The 22,432-nt window shown below is 34.6% G+C and overlaps 2 protein-coding genes across 2 annotated transcripts in view; one reads left to right on the forward strand and one right to left on the reverse strand.

Annotated features, from left to right (window-relative positions):
• Window positions 1–105: 105 nt before the first annotated feature.
• Window positions 106–1,020, reverse strand: mc2r (melanocortin 2 receptor). Its single transcript, XM_056475882.1, has one exon. It carries the CDS (start codon window positions 1,018–1,020, stop codon window positions 106–108), a length of 915 nt encoding a protein of 304 aa, XP_056331857.1.
• An 11,911-nt stretch (window positions 1,021–12,931) lies between these two features.
• Window positions 12,932–22,432, forward strand: part of lmna (lamin A) — a 44,659-nt gene continuing 35,158 nt past the window's right edge. Inside the window, exons 1-2 of the mRNA XM_056474758.1 lie at window positions 12,932–13,062; window positions 14,137–14,504. Coding sequence (XP_056330733.1) covers window positions 14,158–14,504 — 347 coding nt within the window. The 5' untranslated portion in view covers window positions 12,932–13,062; window positions 14,137–14,157. The remainder of the gene's footprint in view (window positions 13,063–14,136; window positions 14,505–22,432) is intronic.

Consider the following 22,432-nt stretch of genomic DNA (forward strand, 5'->3'; position numbering starts at 1 on the left):
TTAAAGAGTCAGAAAAAAGGTTGACAGCTGTCTTAATAATTATAATTCTTCATAAATATCATATCACGTCAATGCGTCTTTATTGACGAAACACCCGGATCTTATTCACGCACACCGCTTGCAGATCCTTGAAGCTGAGGACAGAAGCATCTTCTTATAGGTGTTGCGCAGCTCCACGCTACGGAAAGCGTAAATTGCTGGATCAATAACTGCGTGACTCACCAGTAACACTACATGCAGCTGAAAGAGCGAACGGTAGCATTCACAATACGGGTTCTCTGGGCAAATCATCATAATCAGCAGATGAAGGGAGAACGGAGCCCAGCAGGCCACGAATACCCCAATCAATATGGTGAGAGTCAGCGCCCCCCTCAGGCCACTTTTCCTGTGTTGTGCCTGAGCACCAGGCATAGACGCTATTCGGTTTGCATGATGGCGTGCTAACAGGAACATATGAACATATAGCAGGAGGATCAGGAGCAGAGCTGTGAAGAAGAGCACGATGAAGAAGATTTTTACAGTGGCTGCCTCAAAAAAGCCGACCATTAGGGCTCCACTTGTTCCACACAAAACCCATATTGCGAATAAAATGACCAGCACACGTCGCATAGTCATGAGCATGTGATAGCGTAGCGCATGGAAAATGCTAATGTACCGATCCACTGCTATGGCGAGAATGCTGAAAATGGAGCCTAGAAAGCACATGCAGAGCAAAGAGTCCATGATGTCGTCTATCTTCAGCTCAAAAAGACCGCGTGAGTTCAGGCGTCCGGCATCTTTAAACAACAGTAGTATATTTTCTAGTGCTTTGGAGAAGCTGGAGATGGTGTTAAACACAGCTAGGTTGCAGATGAAGCAGTACATGGGAGAGTGCAGGTTCTTGTTTTTGATCACAGCCACAATCACCAAGAGGTTTTCGCTCAAACTGGCCACAGCGATGGCCAGAAACACCTGCCCAGGGACCTGGACCTCAGCGCAGTCAGTGTGGATGCTGGAAGGAGATTCAGTGCTGGGGTTCATGATGGATCGCTGATCGTGCTTAATTGTAGATCAGATGAAAATTTGACCTGGAGGAAACAAATTAAGAAAAAACTTTTTATTAAGAGGAAATTTAAGCAATTTGCAGATAGATTGCATACATTTTGTGGCCTACTTTTGCACTGTAAGGATGCATTCAATTAAACTGAAGTCTTTGAAATCATTTATAGAATTCCTACAAATTTTGTGTTCCCAGAACATTCTCAGAGAGTCCCAGCTGGTGTCTAGATCGTTTTAGAGAAATGTTTCCAGAACGTTCTGAGAAGGTCATGGTGTGGAGATTTGTTAAAAGTTTTGGGGCACATTATTTGGAAAACCTTCACAGAATATTCAGAACGTTCTCTGGATGTTTGTCACAAATTTTATTGGGAAATCTGATGTTCTCAGAACATCCCAGCTGGTGTCAGAGATGTTGACTAGAAATGTTCCCAGAACATTTTGACTTGGTCATGATGTTCTTCAAATTTTTGCAGGGATGTTATTTGGCTGACCAAAAATGTATTTTAATGATTAAAATAGTGTCCTGAAAAAATAAAGGAATTTCAGAAAAATGAAATCAAAATAAAATTCTTAGGGCACTATAAATGTGACCATATAAAAACCAGTATGGAACATTATTATATGACCGACAGAAGCGCATGGGGACATTATTATGTGGTCTTTTTTTGGTTGTAAAATAATGTCAACGTGGTATTTTTTGTTCATATAATAACGTCCCCATATGGTTCCTTTTGGTCACATAATAACATCCCCATATGATCCTTTTTTGGTCATATCATAATGTGCTATTTTAGTTGTTGTTGTTGTTGTCTTATTTATGCTTCTGGTGAGTAGGCCTACTTTAGAAAAATTGCTTGTGTGGAAATAGTTTTATGAATTGTTGTCACTTTATCTTGTTTTCTTGTCAGTTATTGAAAGTGAATAACACTCGTAATGTAATTTTAAAAATGAAAGAAACTAATATCTCTTCTCTATTTGTGTTCATAAATTGCATTAACCAAGTGTCTTATTTGGTAGAATAAGAAGTAATATTAACATAGGCATATGATAAGTGTCATAGCCTACACAAGAAAAATAAAGGAAAACATACTTTTAGATTTTTTTTTTTAATAAAAACACATTAAATAATGCCTACATTTGAATGGTATTCACAGGTAGGTTCATCACTTTATTTAGCACCCTATCTGAACTTTTAAGGATCCCTTAGCATATTAACGTCTATGATGTTTGATCTACACTACCTGACAAAAGTCTTGTCGATCCCAGTTGTAAGAGTAACAAATAATAACTTGACTTGTAGTTGATTATTAGGAAAAGTGGCAGAAGGTAGATTTTTCTAATGAATCATCTGTTGCACTGCATCTCAATCATCACAAATACTGCAGACGACCTGATGGAACCCTCATGGAACCCAAGATTCTCACAGAAATCAGTCAAGTTTGGTGAAGAAAAAATCATGATTTGGGGTTCCATTCAGTATGGGTCCGTGCGAGAGATCTGCAGAGTGGATGGCAACATCAACAGCCTGAGGTATCAAGACTTTTGTGCTGCCCATTACATTACAAACCACAGGAGAGGGCAATTCTTCAGCAGGATAGAACTCTTTTCATACTTCAGCCTCCACATCACAGTTCCTGTGAGCAAAGAAGGTTAAGGTGCCGTCACAAGTTTGGGGAAAGATGTAGGAGTCATTGAAGATGAATTCAAAGAATCTTGATGAACTCTGGGAGTCCTGCAAGAATGTTTTCCTTGCCATTTCAGATGACTTTATTAATAAGTTATTTGAGTCATTGCAGAGATGTATAGATGCAGTCGTCCAAGCTCATGGAAGTCATACACAATATTAACTCTTTTTTCCACTGCACCATGACTTTATATTCTATACTGTACATTATTTCTGTTAGGTGACAAGACTTTTGTCTATAAGCAAAGTCTGACATTACTGTCCTAATTAAATAATTAAAAATCAAGACTTGATCATGTTTTATTTTGGTAAAATAAGCGTAATCTAGAGGCCTTTGCCTTTCATATAAGCCACTTCTGATACCGAATGATCAACTAGAAGTCGTTATTATTTTTTGGTTATAAAACTTGGATAGGCGACAAGACTTTTGTCAGGTGTAGCCTCAACACCTACTAAAAAGTTTCTATTAATCTAAAACATTATTTGTTAACGTATTTCTACCCTAAATCTCCTATACAGGTTTTCAGCTGTCAGCTCAAAGGAAACTATAACTGAAACTTGAAAGGACATTTCAGACAAGAACAGAACAAGTGATTAAAGCCTGTTGACAAAAATCCCACATTCATTCATAAAGTGGACAAGTGCATGTCCAGTTTCAGTTTAAAGCCTCAGAGTTTGTGTACTTAGTGGACTGCATCCGTGGAAACTTTCAGTGACATTTGTATTACAGTGGACTGAACTAAGCTTTAATTTACTGGAACTTCATCTACTGTATGTTAAGCTGATTTGACACAATCTACTTTGTAAAAAGTGCTATAGAAATATAGAACTGAATTTACTAGAAGTAAAAAAACTACAACAAACAAAAACAACAATAAAACTACATTTAATCTGTATTTATTTCTGGTTTAAAGTTGAAAATATTTGTTCATTTAATGGAGATTTTTGTCATAATGTTATCTTTCTTTTTTAAAAGTAAAAAAAATTAATTGATTTTTTAAAAACTTTGAATGAAAAACAATTTTAAAAAACAACAAAAGTATTAAAACTCACTACATTACAACTGCACAACTAAAAAAAACTAATTCTGTACTATTAATAAAAACATCAATAAATAAACAGTACAAAAGTTTCAATGCTCTGAAAAAAGTTGAATTTTCAGTCAATGATTACAATGACCGATCGAATAATTCAATATCTGTCCACTTACTCACCGTTTTTCTCCTCAAACACACCTGTAAAGGGAACTTTCCTCTGCTTCACATGGCAGAAACATCAGTCGGATGGCAGCGGAAGAGCTCTGTTCTGGCTGTTAATAGACAGCGTTTGGTCATGCCTGTATATTTGTGTATCCTTGAATGCTCAAGGCTGTGTGAACCATTTGTGTTCATGTTCCTTTTAAGAACAAATAAAGCTCAACACAAGGCCCTTCCTCCCTAACACTCTTTATTTATCAAACCTTTTACTCTCAAATGGTGCATCTGTGTGGAGACCAACTGCTCTCATAAGCACTGGGTGAAGTGGCCGCTTGATGGTTCGACCTTGCTCTTTTTAAAGAACTTTTACTTGATATGTTCTGATACTATTCTGCCAGACGTCTAAAATAGCCGAGGTTAAACACACAGCGACGACGTGCCTCTTAGTTTGAACCATAGATTTGAACACCCGTCATTAACACCGTTTTGAGTTTCATAAACTTTATCCAACCACAAAACTATAATTAAAACCCATTCTGAAATGAGGAAACTCTGAGCGGAACGGATTTATTGAACAAGATTAACGAGGAGCAACGAACTCTTATGAAGAGGCGTGCTGTCTGTCAGATGAAGCGTCACACGTAATTATGTTAGGTCACTTGGTTAAATTTCCCCGCTGAAAAATTCAGCTTAAACCAGCCTAGACTGGTTGGCTGGTTTTAGCTGGTTGAGTTTTGGCCATTTCCAGGTTGGTTTCCAGCCATTTCCAGCCTGGTCTTAGCTGGTCAGGCTGGAAAATGACCAGCTAAATCCAACAAAAACCAGCTTGAGCAGCCTGGTTTAAGCTGGACATAGCTGGTTTGGCTGGGCTGCAACCTGGCTAGGCTGTTCAAGCTGGTTTTAGCTGGTCATCTCCCAGCCTGACCAGCTAAGACCAGGCTGGAAATGGCCAAAACCCCTCTAAAACCAGGCTGGTCAACCAGCTAAAACCAGCTAAAATCAGCCAACCAGCGTAGGCTGGTTATAGCTGGTATTTTCAGTAGGGTTCATTAGTGTACTTCATTACGACGGAGCTGTATCTAATTGTCCTGTGGTTTTATGTGATGTTCTTCATTTTTTCCGTGAATGTGTTCAAAGGTAAGATTTCAAAACAATTAAATGTCATTACCTATGACAGAGATGCCCAAAACATTGATTTGGCCCTCCATCACATCGGAGAAGAGAGTGAAAATGATAGGGATGGTTTCAAGATTGGCATTTCAAATTTAATTTAACCTTTTAGTTGTTTATTTTATTGTTAAACTAAGAACACAGCTAACTAAAATTTTGCAATTTAAATGCTGTAATTTAGTTTAAATGTGCATATACGGTCACCCGATGGATAAAGGACAATGCAGAGACTTTGATGACCAAATCAAGGCAAAGTCAAAATTTGCTTGACTAGTGCATTCAGCATTGAACATCAATGTGTTATGAATGTGGCTGTTTGTTTTTATTAATAAGTTATCATTAAACAAAAGTTATACTGCATTAGTTAATATGATTCGAAGTAATCTTTTCTATTCATTTTTTTTATATTTTGAAATAAATTAGGAAATGACCCATGGCAACTTTAATGTAAAATAGTTTATTTATCCTCGGCCCACGGTTCTCGATGTTTGGTTTTTGGCCATACAAAAAAAGTTTGGGCACCCCACACTGTAATGCTGACACCAGCTGGAGACTTTTGGTAAAGTGGGACTTTTTTGCATAAAATATGCAATATTTTTTCAAAATTATTCAATGTTATTAGAGTCAAAATTATAATTTTTTAAATTTTATGCCAAATACTATTTAGAATATTGAACTGCCTGCTCTACCAAATGGTTGACCATATTTTGACTGTTTTAAATAATGATTGTTAAAGTCATTTAAAGAATGACTGATACATTTAAATGGTCTAAACACACAGCATTGTTGGTTACAAAAAAATCTAACAAACATAATCCTGTTGCACTACTATACTTGATTTTGAGCTACACTTGACCAAGAAAGAATGTAAATGAGAATCTGAAATATTTTATGACGTACTTCAAAAAATAAAGATGATTTACTATTCGAAAATGTTTTATTTTGATTATGTCTTTAAATAAATTGGTCTTACACTTATTTCATAGTATATGAATTACGTCTGGTACTTTTACCATAAACCGACATATCAACCATTTGGTAGAGGTTGATATTTTAGAAATTACAGAATTACAGAACACAATTGAGTGTGTTAACTAGTGACATTAGGAGTTAAGAAATGCATTTTTTTTTCTTGGTGGGGCAGATAAAGGGTTTAAGATCATGTTCCAAGATGGTATTTTGTAAAATTTTTAATGTAATCAAAACTTAATTTGAAAAATATTAGAATCAATATTTGGATTTTTTTATCCTTATTTTTCAGGTTTTCAAATTGGCCAATTGTCCCAAGAAAGCTTTCAGATGGTATATTTTGATTTTTAAAAAATGAACCTTTTTGACTGGTTTTGTGGTCCAGAGTCACATATAGCAATGTGCAAAACATTAAATTCACATCTGATTTAAAATGTGTCTTCATAAAAATGACAGAGGTAAGAGTGCTCTAGTGCACGATGATTGAGAAAATCATTTGCTCCCTAATGTTAAACACTCAAATGACTATGGAAAAGAATAAAACAAAACAAACAAACAAAAAAATAATCAATGTTTTTTGGTGCATTGATTACCATTTGTAGTTACTACGAAAACTATACTACAATATTACTACGAAAACTAAATGAATAGTTTTAATTATTGCAAACAAATGTTATTTATGCTTATTCATTTTAAGCACTACATTTTTAAGTTTACATGTATGGACTTTTATGTTTGGAATAAAGATTTAATCATGGCCTTGACCTACATTTTTTTTAAATAATATATTTGCTTTGTGTGTGCTGTTATTGAAGATATACATATTGATTGATCAATCAAGCCCAACATTTTTATACCATCACTGCATCTCGTTGCCCATACCACCTTCCTGGTGTTTGTTTTGGGCTGCTGCTGGCAGGAGCTGCTCTCTGCATGCCACTGAATGGCAGCTCTGAAGAAAGAAGTGAGTCTCTTCCACCATCTCTTCTTCACACTCTGTGAGAACTTAAAAATGTATTTATATTAGCCTATAATGTTCTGTTTATGTAAAAATGTAAAATCCAATAATACAAACACTTGTAGTTCTTAGTTTTTGAGTCCTGGCTTGGCCAGCTGGCATTTCTGTGTGGAGTTTGCATGTTCTCCCAGTGTTGGCATGGGTTTCCTCTGGGTGCTCTGGTTTCCCCCACAAGTACAAACACATGCGCTATAGATGAATTGGGTAAGCTAAATTGTCTGTAATGTATGTGTGTGAATGAGTGTGTATGTATGTTTCCCAGTGATGGGTTGCAGCTGAAAGGGCATCCACTGCATAAAACATATGCTGGAAATGTTAGCGGTTCATTCTGCTGTGGCTACCCCTGATTAATAAAAGGACTTAGCCGAAAAGTGAATAAATGAATGAATCCGTGAGTTTTCTCAAATTGACTGCCCATCTTAGCAAAAACATTACTTGCAATATGTTCAATTATAGCAATGTATTGGTAGGTAATGCCATCTAAAGGATCATCAATTATAGCCTACATGTTAACGACAAGGTCTCAGCAAATTAACAGTTTTACTAAACAATTGTTTATTTACTGTTTTAATTATTTCACCAAAAGTGTGAAGTATGGTCTACTGCTGTTGCATTCAGCCATCAAATATTGCTGCAGAGAGGCTGCAGTTTAAGGACTCCATTTCTAGGATCAAATTATGCCCCTTCCTCACCCCTATGCCTTAACCCAACCACCGCCTACTGGACGAATAAGGAACTACAGCTTCTAAAATTGCTGAGGGTGCTAGAAATGCTGTCCTAGAAATGCGTTCCAGCCTCTTCTGTGCCCGGCTATTTAGACTTAGAGTTAAGCCTGCAGTTTCTACTAGTACTGCTCTTTTGATGTGAGACACTTTGAGTTTTGAGACACTTTTTAAAAGTTGCTAAAAGAAGCCAAAAAAATGTTAAAAATTGCTAAATTTGTTGCTAGGTGCTTTTAGGGAAAAAGCTAAGGTAATAGGCTTTGACAAGTTGCTAAACAAGTTGCTAAACAGTTGGCAGTACTGGTTCAGACCAGGGTTTTACAGGGTTTTGTCAGTCAGACTTTCAGTTAAATAGTCATGAATGTTTCATGTAGCCCAATGTCTGTGTGCTAAAAAAAAAAAAAGAATAAGTGTCAATATTACTTTTTGTTTGTTTGTTTCAGAATCATGAGGGTCATAATTTCATTATAATGCTACGAAAATAAGCCATTTACATTAGGCTACTAAAATTTTCATTGCTATTCGTCAAGTTACTAAATAGGAGCCTGATGAAAATGCTTGATTTTTAATACTTCAGTCAAAACTCATTACCTGTGTTTTTTTGTAGACCACCGTAAATTTCTGCGTTTCTATGTATCGGCCACCAGAGGGCGCCGCACGATTCCATCATTCTGCTGCACTCTGCTCTGCTAGTGTGCGGCGATGGTGGATCCTTCAACGCCTGCAAACAATTCCTGATTTTGGGCTTCGGCAACTGTGAGTCACTATTTCCCCGTCTGAATCTTTGCTCAAACATTTAATCTTCTGCGGTGGTTACTGTAGTCCGTAGCAACAGCATTTATGGTGTGTTTATGAATGGAGAGATTTGTATGTTCATTCTCAATGCATGACTCAACAGTTTTAACAGCATAATTATTTCTCAAATATATCCTTGCTGATCACAGGCAGTTCTCGTCTTTAGGCCTGAATTAGTCATTTTGGCATGCCTTAAATTATATACAATTTTGTAAGAATAAAATAAAACTTGTAGACTATAATCACAGTATTCTCATTGAAAATTACAAGCATGCTGCAGTTAATTAGTAAATGTTGTTAGTTTTTATAAAAATATTTGTTTTATTACAGCTGCATTTACAATTGAGGTTATATTATTAAATAGTATTTTAAATGTAGCTTTTATTTAATGTTTTTCAGTTTTCATAATTTTTTTAGTGTAGGCCTATCTGCTTTTTTTGTATTTTTGACTAATTTATTTTTCAGTTTTAGTAGTTTTAGTACTTAAGCTGTTTTTAATACATATATTTTATTTATTAACATTTATTTTATAGCAGGTTTTTTATTTCATTGTTATTAGTTGAAAGTATTCTTATTTCATATATGAGCAGTATCACACTTGTAGCAGTGCGATATGGCTGTATATCGGCACTGGTGGAAGGCATGAATAAACATGTAGGATATACAGCCATATCACACCCTGTCCTGCCTAGTTAACCTAATTAACCTAGTTAAGCCTTTAAATGTCACTTTAAGCTGTATAGAAGTGTCTTGAAATATATCTAGTCAAATATTATGTACTGTCATCATGGCAAAGATAAAATAAATCAGTTATTAGAAATGAGTTATTAAAACTATTATGATTAGAATTGTGTTGAAAAAAAAAGTTTTTTACTTTAAACAGAAATTGGGGAAAAATAAACGGGGCTTAATAATTCTGACTTCAACTGTATATATATTAGGGATAGGCCGGTATAAGATTCTGATGGTATGATAACCTTGGATGAAAATATCACAGTTATCACTGTATTGTCATTACTTCTCTAAAATATGTTTTTTTAATTGCCTGGGTAAAAACAACAACTTTTATTCCTATTAAACTTAATATTTTATTTTAAGAAACATTTAAAATAATTAGGAACAGTAGCTTTTGATGTATAAGGTCCTTTTTTGCTGGAGATACTGTTGCCCTAACAAATTAAATAAAATAGTCGTAATAGTCGTATGCAACAATATAATAAATTGTTTATATATTGTTTTTTAAATTTATATAAAACAATATATAAATGCAATGTTATTATAACTTTGTTAATATTTTGATAATTGAAAATATTAATTATTTTCATATTAATACTTAAATTCCCTGATTTTGTTCTTTTGTCTTTTTAAAATCATCTTTTACATGTCCATTTGCCTATAAGTTCCATTTCAGTTTTAGTCATTTTAGTACTTTAGCTATGTATATATTTTTTTTTGCTATTTTATTTACTATTGTTTAATATTTTTTTGTATTTATTTTTATTTTGGTTTTAATCTGCCATGGTTACTTTAGTACATACAGCAGTGGCATTTTAGGGATGTTCATAGAGAAAGACAGAAAGATTTGTGTGTTCATTCTCAATACATGACTCAACAGTTTTAACAACATATCATTTTACTCAAATATATGCAGTGATTCCAGGCTGTACTCCTCTTTAGTCCTACATTAGTCTGTGGGAATTGTTTTGAGTGTTATATTAACTGTTAAATGTTATTACATTTGACATATGAAGTAATGTGAAAATTATTTAAACACTATGTAATTCGGAGGTGTCACTGAATTCCTTTCTGTTTTGAACCTGTCATGTCTTGTAATTTGCCACATAAGTCCTAACATCATAGTCTTGTTCTTACAAAAGAGCACAAATCCACCTCATCTGCCTCAGCAAAATTCCCCAAATTCTCCCCCAAAAATCTGCAGGTTGTTCCTCGAAATCACTGTACACAATTAACTCCTGATTGTGAACTACCTGATTGTGACAATCTGCTTTTAGTTGTCACAGATGTTTGAGATGCCACTCGTGTGGAGAGATGTTTGCTTTAGGGAATCGCATTGTTATGTAGGAATGCAATGGTTGTGTGAGGTAATGTGGCAAGAGAATGAGAAGAGAAGAGAAAGTACCGAACTGATAGTGTCACTCTTCTAGCTGTCAGACATCTCTCTTATACTGTATAGGACTTTTATAATGTTTACTTGTATTTTATTTTTTATTTTCAATTGTAATCTTTGTTTAATTGTTAGTAATTATGCTTGTCATTGATTTCTATTCTATCATTTTTAATTCAGTTTTCAGTATAATTAGGGTTATAGTATATTTATTCATATTTTGATTTACCTCATTTCATTTATTACAATATAACTGGAATTTATATTTCAGTTTTAGTCATTTTTGTACTTTTATTGCTTTTATTTAATGTAATTGGATTTATTTGATTGCACTTTATTTCTGTTTATGTCTTTTTTTAAAGTGTTTATTTCATATATTGTTCAGATTTTAGTTTTGCTATATTTTTGTTAGCATTGCAATATTTATTAATCTTTTTTTATTTAGCTTTATTTGATCAATTTTCATTTTAATCTTCAATTAATTTTTTTAGATTTCTATTTATCCAATTTCTATTGAAGTTTTAGTAATTGTTGTACTAAAATCTGCTTAAACTTAATTTATTGGATTTATTTTACTTTGCAGTACGTTTCTAATGAAGTTGTTTAAGTTAAAATAGCATAATATTTCATTATATTAAGATAATTGAATTTATTTAATTGCAGGTTATTTCTGTTTACTTTTATTTAGTTGCTTTTAAGTTTATATTTCATCTATTGTTTAGATTTTAGTTTTGCTTTATTCTTTATTTTATTTTGCTTTATTTGTTCAGTTTTTATTTTAATCTTCAATTAAGTTTTTTATATTTCTATTTATCCGATAAATTCATATTGAAGTTTTAGTACACTGAAAAAAATTATTCAAATTATTCCTTGATTTACAATTTTTTTTATGCTAAGTAGTTGTAAACAATTTATTTGGGCTGAATTTAAACCAACAAATTAATTTGATTATTACTCAATTTAATTGTTTGTTTAACTTCAACACAACTAAATTGTTTGCAACAATTAGAAAATATTTTTCTGTGAAATTGTAGTACTAAAATCTGCTCAAACTTATTTTCATTTGCGGTAATTTTCGAATGAAGTTGTTTAAGTTAAAATAGTATAATATTTCATTATATTAATAATCATTATAACAATATTCATATTTTATTTAATCCTTCTTGGATGCAACAAGTAATAGAATAAAACTTTAACAAAAACTGATGTACACAGTTGATCCTGAGCACTAATATGCAGCAGGGATACGATAGGAGGTGACAACTTAGTAGTGTTAAAGTGAATCGAAGCACAGCCTTCCTTCCTAAAAAGGATTCGTCTCATCCACTCTCCTCTCTTATAGTAAGACACCTGATTGGATACTTCATTTTTAGCATGTCCACCCCTCTGAAATAAATACCGGCCAGAGTTTTTAATACAACACTGTTTTCTGTGATCTCTTTTAAAGCTTCATGCAACAACCAATGGATGTATTCTGGATTTTTCAGGAAAAATCTGAGGGATGTTTTTCTTCGGCTCGTAGGCACGGATGAACTACTCTTTGAAGAACTCTTTGGACTAGCTTTATATGAAATTATTTATTTATTTTTTATTTTAAGGGATAGTTCACCCAAAAAGGCAAATTCTGTCACAATTTACTCACTCTTTTATTGTTGCAGACTTTTACAAGTTTCTTTTTTTCTGTTGAACACAGAAGAAAATATTTTGAAGAGAGATGCAAACCTGTAACCACTTACTTCTATAGTATTTGTTTTTCCCGCTGTGGAAGTCAATGGTTACAGGTTTGAAATATCTTCTTTTGTGTTCAACAGGACAAAGGAAACTTTTAAAGGTTTTGAACCACCTCAGGGTGAGTAAATAATGAGTCAAGGTTCATTTTCGTGTGAACTATCCCTTTAATAATTTTAATAAAACTACTTATATATATTTATTTATTTATTTTTTGCATTTATCGAATCATTTGTATTTGTATTGTATTTTCTTCTATTTCAATAATTTTTTGGGTCATTATATTTAGCCGTAAAATTAGCCATTACCAAGGAAGGGATTTAATCGATTGTTGTTCAAGCTGCTTATCTCAAAAGTTACTGATTATATAAATAAAACAATAAACCAAGAGTGTATCCATGTGATCTCCAGTTAAAGTTCTGTTCCCCTGAGTGGGCTTTGAGTCAGACTTCACAAACTCCGCCTTCTTGTCCTCCTCCCTCTCTTCTTTGAGAGGCGTGAGTTTCTGCCAGAGATCAGAAGCGCGAGTCGCAGCACACACTCTTTCAGCAGAGTTTCAGCGGGACACAGCAGCTGTAGGAGCTTCACTAACCCAAACTCTCTCTCGGCTTTTCCAGGTCAGTCATTGGGGCATTTTGTCTATAGCACTAGTGCAGATTGTGAATGGCATTTATGTTTTCTTATAATCTATTTTTTTCTAGCATAGCACTGTGAAAAACGTGTTACTGCTGTAATTGCATTTAGGGGGAGTGTCACATGTGCCGTCTAAGCACATTGTAATGTTTGGAATTACTTCCACAGCCCAAAGCAAACATGCATTCAGAGCTCTTGTCAGTGGGACTTTGACATGCGTATCTGTGCAAGTTGTGTTTAAAGTAGGTCAGGATACTTTGTGTAAGATAAGTTACAATGAATTCAGGATAAACCCCATTTCTCTTATCTGGGTTTGTCTAGTCAGGAGGGAACGTTTAGAAGGTTTTTAATAAATGTTTATGCTGGGAATGTTTGTATGAGTGCTCTTGGATGAGATCAGTGGTTGGGCGTGGCAGAAACTTTTAAGACGCAAAGTTAGGGAGGGAACACAAGGGATGGAGTTTGGATTTGCATTTATTTTATTTTATTACAATAATAAATTACAGTATCTGACTGTAATACTGTAACGCCCCCAGTTTCAGTTGTTTTACTTCAGTGATTGTAAAACGGGTCAGGATACTTTAATTGGGATAAGTTGCAATGTATGCAGGATAAACACCATCTGAGGTTTAGATCTTATCTGGGTTTGTGTATTCAAGAGGGAGCATTTTGAAGATTTTAATTGAATGTTTATTCAGAAAAAGTTTGTCGGGATGCTCTTGGATGGGTTTTTTTTTGAAAGAGAGATAAACCAAATAGACTTATCTTTGCAGCATTTGTGTTTATTCTTTTTTATTAGCATAATAAATAGCAGCATCATTTTTAAATCGACAGACTTTGACTTTAAAAGATGCCTGAACATATAATTTATGAAAAATATCTACCCTATATTCAAATACAGTCATGGTTCAGTTTATTGAATCCCTCTCCCTATTCATTTCAATGAGAGGTTAGATTTTTGCCAACATTTCCAAACAGCATCGGATTTATGCTCTTACTTGGAAAGGTTTCTAATAATCATATTCTATTCTATTCTATTTTATTCTATTCTATTCTAGTATCAGTAGTTCCAGACAACTATGGAGACTCCAGGTCAGAAACGAAGCAGCCGTGGTGGGGTGACCACTGTCCTGTCCCCCACCCGCATCTCTCGGATGCAGGAGAAGGAGGATTTGAGCAACCTGAATGACCGTCTGGCTGTCTATATCGATAAGGTTCGCTCTCTGGAGGTGGAGAACGCAGGTCTGCGTATGCGCATCACTGAATCCGAGACGGAGATCAGCCGGGAGCTGAGTGGCATGAAAGCGGCGTACGAGGCAGAGCTCGCTGACGCCAGGAAAACTCTGGACTCGGTGGCCAAAGAACGAGCCCGACTGCAACTGGAGCTCAGCAAAGTGCGTGAGGACTACAAGGAGCTGAAGGCCAGGTATGTGTTCATTTGCTCTTTTTAAAAAGTTTAAACCTTTCATTCTTTGAAATTAGTAGTAGTATGAAGGCTATTAGTATGTAGAATCTTATCAAGCTACTGTATGAAAGCAAAAACAAAGTCCTTATATGGCATTTTGTTTTCTGTATTTATAAGATACAATATAGTGAAATCACAAAAGCAAGAATGCTGTTTTTTTTCAATTTCTTACATTTTTAGACACATTATTATATGCTTTTTTTATATTGTTGATGAAAACTTGTTCAACCTAAGCAGGAGCACAGGGCTCACAAAATCTGGTAGCCCTAAGTCTCGGGGCTATTGTTTTTTCAGTGGGTCTACCAAAATCTATCTAGACCATGCCCACTAGATAACCCACTGGGCACAGTGTAGATAGATTTTGGTAGCCTGACTAAAAAAACAATAGCCCCGAGACTTCGGGCTACCAGATTTTGCGAGCCATGGAGCAGAAGATTTGTGATTTGTCAATCCATCCGTTTTTGTATGACTCTAGTGTGTAATTGATTAATTGATCCATATATAAAGAAAGTCACTGGCTTTATTTCTAAATAAATCAGCAGTTTTGAACAAATCATTTGAATAAATGATTTAATAAATAATAACTCATAAAGAGAGAGAGATTTGGCACAAAATACCGTTTTTTTTTTTTCTTGTTGTTGTTAGGGTTAGTCTTTGGCAAAAACACACTTAGAAAAATGTTTTATTATAATTATTGAAATAAATTCCCAGAAATATTCATAATATATAATATATATATTAGTAAAACATTTAATGCATACTTAGTCACACTGTGTACGTAATTATATTGCCATGGATACCAGAGCAGCCTGTCTTTAAAGCCATACATACAAGTTTGTGTGATGGAGTCACTACATAGTACACACACCCCCAACTATCCCCTGCCAGCAGAACCATAGACGAATATAGAAATGTCTATGAGCAGAACAGTACGATCTGCTTCACGGCATACTGTATGTCACGTTTTTCCTGTGGCCTATAGGTGGAGTTAGGCAACAGCTATAAGATGAAACAATGTAATGTGCAAGTCTAGAATACAGCACCATTGCATAGCCAACAAAGAATTCAAGGAGATACAGGACAAACTTGAGCCTGAACAACACTGTAAAAGTGATTAGTTGACTTAATTTTAAAAGTGTTAGTAAACCCGTTGCTTTTAAAGCAATTAGTTGACTTTGCTTAAAAAAGTGAGTAAACCGGTTCCGTTAAAAGCGACTAGTTGACTTTATAAACATTAGAAAACCTGTTGCTTTTATAACTATTAGTTGTCTTTGTTTAATAAGTGAGTAAACCTGTTGCTTTTAAAGCGATTATTTGACTTAATAAAAATCAGTTAACACTTTGACTTAAAAGTATTAAGTAAATGAACCATGTGGATAATTATAAAAATATAAAGATAAGTTTGCTAAATAAGTTACAATAAGTCACTTTTACATGCTTACTTTTTTAGGTAAGGTGACTAATCGTTTTTTACAGTGAAGAATCAATATCAGACAAGCTTACACTTGGTCACGTATGAACGGTTATTCAAATATTGAATAAATTAAATTTGAATGAAAAGTCTCTTAAACCAGCAAGCCAGTCAAACCAGTAAACCAGTCAGCAGTTTAAAGTTGCAGTTACATGAGTGGCAATTACTGTGACTCATTCCATCCTGGAACCAACAGTATTTCCACTAGGATTAGTTTCTGAACGGTGTGTGGCTTACTGATCCATAAAACACTCAAAAGCTGCAGACAGTGGCTAATACAAGTGCTTGCCCTCTTTTGCTTTCTGAGATTTCTTTCACACATCCTGGAGATAAGTTTAACCCTAAAGAGCAGGACTGTGTCGCCCCCCTGGGCTCTCAGCCTAGTCCCTGGCTAAATTTAGCTGAACCATGACGGCAGTTTTCTACACTGCACATCTGCTTATTGCTCCTGTCACTGAGGCTGACAGCTCAGAGCTTTACTCTGTTTGATGTGTTCTTAAAATAAATTCAAATTCAATTAATGTTAATTATTATCATGGCTTCAAACGAATAATCACTGCAGTACTAAACCTTGTGGTTCGGGTTTGATATTCTCACCAAAGTAGAAATTATTTCATAAAAACAACAACAAAACCACACACATGCCATGTCTGTTGCTCAGTGCAGCAGGTATGTGAGGTGTGAATGTGGGTGTGTTGTGTGTGTGCTTGGGAAATGTCTGTTGGATTCTCTGCCACACCCTTTTGCAACTTGTATAGTGTGTCTGTTTCTGGCTTATTTGTGGCATTTCATTCCTCTTTATAGTTTGAAAAATCTTCTTTTATTAATTGTTTTGCTGCTGATGTAACCTATTGAACCGATTAAAAAAATTAAGGTAACATTTTTACCATGTGAAGTTTTAACCAGTAAGCAAGATGATACACATGTTACATGTTGATAATTTGCACTGTAGTGTGTTGTTTAAATGATTAATTAGTTCAGTTAGTTCCCAATGTGTTCCCAGTAGCGTCTATAATGATAGGAATTAGTGATGCCTGAGAATAAGCCAATTATTTATTCATTCATTTTCCTTCGACTTCGACTTTCCTTCTTATTTATTAAGGGTCACCACAGTGGAATAAACTGCCAACTTATGTTTTACGCAGTAGATGCCCTTTAAGCCGCAACTCATACACCCATACACTCTCACATTCACACACACACACAGACACACACACTACGACCAATTTAATCCGATTACCCACAGTATACCGCATGTCTTTGAACTATGTGGGAAACTGAAGCACCCGGAGTAAACCCATGCGAACATGGGGAGAACATGCAAAATCCACACACAAACGCTAACTGACATAGCCGGGACTCGAACCACTGACCTTCTTGCTGTGAGGTGACGGTGCTAACCACTGAGCCACCGTGTTGCCAATAAAAATTACTTTAATTTAATGTTTCAAATAACTTTTGTGAAAATAGAAGCTTAGCATATGGATGAAATAACGTTTCATCGTCATTCAGTGTAACAGGTATATTTGCGTCAAGTGGTGGTAGTGAGACCAACAGGGGGCGCACAACCTGCAATCTGTGTGGGTCCTCCTAATGCCCCAGTATAGTGAAGGAGACTAAAAATTTAAAATCAGTCATTAAAAATCCCAGGATGTCCTTCGAAAAAGAGTAGGGGTTTAACCCTGGCCAAATGTGCCCACTGGCCTCTGTCCATCATGGCCTCCTAACCTTGCCCATATCATAACTGGCTTTATCAATCGGTCTTCTCACCACCAATCAGCTGGTGTGTGGTGTGTGGTGTGCGGTCTGGCGCAATATGGCTGCCGTCGTGTCATTCAGGTGGATGCTGCACACTGGTGGGGGATGAGGAGATTCCCCCCAAAAATGCGTAAAGCGCCTGGAGTGTCCAGAAAAGTGCTATATAAATGTAAGGAATTATTATTATTTTTATTATTATTATATTGATTTTGATTGTTCTGATGCAGGGAAAAATAAGAAGAAAATCACAGAATAAGTGATCATGCTGAATTAGAAAAGATTAAACTGTTCTTGCTGACAGATTTGTTGAAAGCTGGGAATTTAAAGGAAATATATGGCAAAGTATATACATATTTCACTTAATTAGGATTTTAGGGCTGACCTGTCATCTTTTAAATAGTACATTTTAACATCACCAAATGATTCTTTTAATATATATATATATATATATATATATATATATATATATATATATATATATATATATATATATATATATATATATATATATATATACAGTATTATTATTTTGGTTTAGAAACTGTTGAAGTAGGTGTCTACATTAAATCATTATAAAATATGTTAGTCAACTGTGTTTTATACTGACTTTTATAGTTATGATGCTGGGAAAAAATGTATATGAAAATAACGACTGATAACCGATATGATGTATATAAGAGCAGTTACAGTGTAAGAAATGTATTAGTCTTATCAATTGTAACATTACATTTTCAAGCATAGTTTGGCAATAAACACCCTCAGCATCTCAGAGTAAAAAAATCCTCAAAGTAAAACTACTATAATCATAAAATCTAGTAACTTAGTTGTATTGCATCCTTATATTCGTCCTTTGCACTTGATCTGTGTGATATCGATGTACTTTATAGTCCTTCATGAAAAAACCATCCCGGATGATTCAGTACTACTGATAATGTACCTCCCTATAGTTTATTTACTATAATTATTATGTAGTTGTCATTGAGACGCAGCGATTGTTATTCTAATCTAATGTTTATCCTGCTGTCTCTATGGTAGTAGACTTGCAGTAGTGCGGTATATTCTGTGGTTTAGACAAAAGGTGTGTTCATATCCACAAGGGTGTGTTCTCACTGCTGATGATCAGACATGAAGGCCAGTGATGCAGAAGTTTAGAGGAAGTCACTGTGAGTCAGATTGATTGATAAGTTGATGGTGTTATCGATGTGGCAGGGTTACAGTGGCCCTCGTAAGTTCCGGTGAGCATCTATAACTCAGTTAATGCAGATGGACTTATTCACTCATTGAAGCTGAGCTGTTTGGCAGTGTTTGGTCTCCATGGCAACAGTGTGCTCTCGCCAGGGTGTGTGAGAGGATCTGACTGGACTGAGCGGTGACTCATGAGCTTTAAGTAACTATTGGGGGAATCACTGTTTACTCTCACTTTAACCCCTCACCTATTAAAGAAAAGCTTACAGTATGTCTGGGGTGGAACCATAACCTTATTTTATTCCATTGAGTTAATGAGCTTGGCAGATGCTTTTCTTACTGAACCAGGTAGAATGCTTTGTAGTGGTTTCAAAAATAAGGTTTTATAGCTCTGTTACGACCCCAGAAGTTGCAAAAATATATTGGTGATTTGACACACACACACACAAAATATATAATCGTAAAATATAATGATTCTGATCCAGAGAACCAAAATGTGATTTAATCTGAACCTTTTTATATTTCTGAAATATAATAGAGAAAATGTGGCTTTTGGTTATTTTTTGATGAACACACACATATATATATTTTTATATGTATATACAGTGCTCTGCATAATTGAGTACACCCCATTTTGAAAATGAATATTTTTATCCATTTCTCAGTGAAAATGGGTAATATATATTTGTGCATTTGAACAAAACAGATTTGTTAAACAGATATATTTATTAAAATAATATTTTAGTCACGGAACTTATTAGTCACTTATTTAGAAATTGAAAGATCATACATTTTAAATTTTTGCTAAATATTGCAAAAAAAATTACAAACTACAAAATTTAAACTAAATTTAAAATATTTTTTTGGTATTTGTTTAAATTTGTATTTAATATTTTTTTTATAACTATAAATTTAGTTTTTGGACCGTTATTGTAAGTTATTTTGTTAGATAAGCTCCAGATTTGGCTTCAGTACTGACTAATGTATATGCACAAATATAATATTGTAAAGCTTAGAAAATATTAATTTAAATTAGAGATTTGTGGGAGGTGTACTCATATGCTGGGCACTGTATATTTAGATTAAAAAAAACTCTAAATGCTGTCTTAAATTTTCTCCGAAAATGATAATTTTTCTCAGCCTCCTATGTTTATGTTCAGTTATTTCACTTTAAAGGCAATGAAAAGAACTTATTCGTCACTATAAGCGTAAAACTACTGAGCCGAGAAAATTAGCAGAGAAAAATGGAAATTTTAGAAGAAAATAGCAAACGGCATTTAGAGGTTTTTCATATACAGATTGAGAGATTTATGAAAATGGACAAACCCAACCTTAGGTTAATCTTTCAAAAATAAAAAAATAAATGACACTTTTTAACCCAGTGGGGGATTGGATTAGGGCTGAGGTGATAAACGTTATTTAATCGAATCGCAATAAAATTGATGTCAGGCACCGAAAATTTATCTGCTAAACATATGTTATGGCATTTAATGGACCCTCTAATTTTTGTGGCTTCAGTCATTGTTGCGGTACACTTTTAAATCTGGAAGCATTAACAATTTATATATCGAAATATATATCATTACCGTTCTACGTGGAAAATAATAATCGAGATTGCATTTTTGCCATATTGCCCAAACCTAGTTTGGATGCATTTGACCCAATGTTGGGTTAAAACAGCCCAGAATTTTGCACACACATGTACACAATCACTGAGAATTGTATATTAATAAAAATGCTAAATTTTATATCTGAAAATAGATTAAGCGTCACCAAGAAGCAGCTACACATTTCAAATGTTTTCAGTTCACAATAGGGGGCTTGTTTAGAAGTAATCTCGCTTGTATTTTGACTCCAGTTATTTTTTAGGAAGCATTATGGGTCATTAAAGTTCTTGAATGGAGAGTCATGCGAGGTCATGCAGCAGTTTTGGCTGACAGGAGCTGCATGTGTGTGTACCTTGTATTCCTTACATCGTGAGGACTAAATGTCCCCTCAAGTATAGCAATATCATTTAATTTTGAACTCATGGGAACATCTTTTGGTCCCCATGAGGAAAAGTCCTGTGAGGGTAGGGTTTAGGGGTTGGGTTGGAGTAGGGGTATAGAATATAGAGTCTGTACAGTATAAAAATCATTATGGAAAGTCCCCATGAAGATAGCTGTACAACTGTGTGTGTGTGTTCACAAATGCTGCCAGCCTACAGAACATGTGCTGTGGCTGCAGTTGTGCTTCTGTGGTCTTTCATATCAGACAGAACACTGTATTATTCTGTATGTGTGTGTGTCTGTGCTGACAGGTGCAGTGTGTTTGACTGATATATGGAAAGTCTACAGCTGCAAACTGAACAGATGAAGTGCATCTTTCAGTTCTTATCATCTTTTACCTTTCATTTAAAATGCTGCAAATCCCCTCTGTGTTCATTTAGGGAGCACAATAAAAGCGTACTTGGTTACAGTCCAAAATGGGATTTCTGAGATGAGTCAGTGTTAGTCTAAATGATTCAAAATGCAAACTCCAACTTTCTACTTGCGCGTCTTCTGACTCTGTTTGCAATTCCAGGTGTGTCCTGAGCTCCATTCATTCAAAAAAAAAAAAAAATGGACGTGTGTGTGGGCAGTAAATGGGAGATTTTTGTAAAAAAAAAAAAAAAAAGAAAAGTCATCTCATTGTTAGCCAGTCCATTATTCTGGCTTCTATGGAAGAGGAAGTTTGTCCTTGAAAAGATAACCGTGTTAATCCTGTATCATTATCACTGAACTGTAAAAAATTAACCAATCGTTAAACCATGTGCTCTATCTCTGAGATGAATGAGATTATATTTTTAACCTTTCCTTTTTACTTTTACTTTCATAGGTTTATGGATATACTGGATACTGTACAGTAGATGTTGGTTTTGCCACTTATTGGCAGTTTAGTCTTAAAACACATTCTTCACACTCTCACAAAGTGTTTTCATTTGCATTGATCTTGCATCACAGGAGTACCTTGTCTTTTTTTTTTGTTCTTTTCTTTCTTGAACTTTCAAACATCATTCACATCTAAAATAATATATTGTGTTTAACAGCATCTTGTGACATCAATATAGCAAACAAAAAGATGAATCAATTTGTTATGTTAAATAATCAACCATGGTGAGAATATCTGCATTTCAAGCAGTGAAGAATTCATTAATAGTTTTATCAGTTGAACACACTTTGTGGTTTACATGATTACAAGTTGTGTTTTTAGCCTAAGGTCAAACGAAAATATATTGTCTGCTGACAAAGTTGGAAAAAAAAAGATGTGTTAACTTCCTGCTGCTTACTTGTATACAATTGAAGTCAGAATTTTTCGAGAGTCTACAGAACAGACCATCATTATACAATAACTTGCCTAATTACCCTAACCTGCATAGTTAACCTAATTAACCTAGTTAAGCCTTTAAATGTCACTAAGTTGTATAGAAGTGTCTTGAAAAATATCTAGTCAAATA

The sequence above is a fragment of the Danio aesculapii genome, chromosome 16, assembly GCF_903798145.1.
Source record: "Danio aesculapii chromosome 16, fDanAes4.1, whole genome shotgun sequence".
NCBI classification, from domain to species: Eukaryota; Metazoa; Chordata; class Actinopteri; order Cypriniformes; family Danionidae; genus Danio; species Danio aesculapii.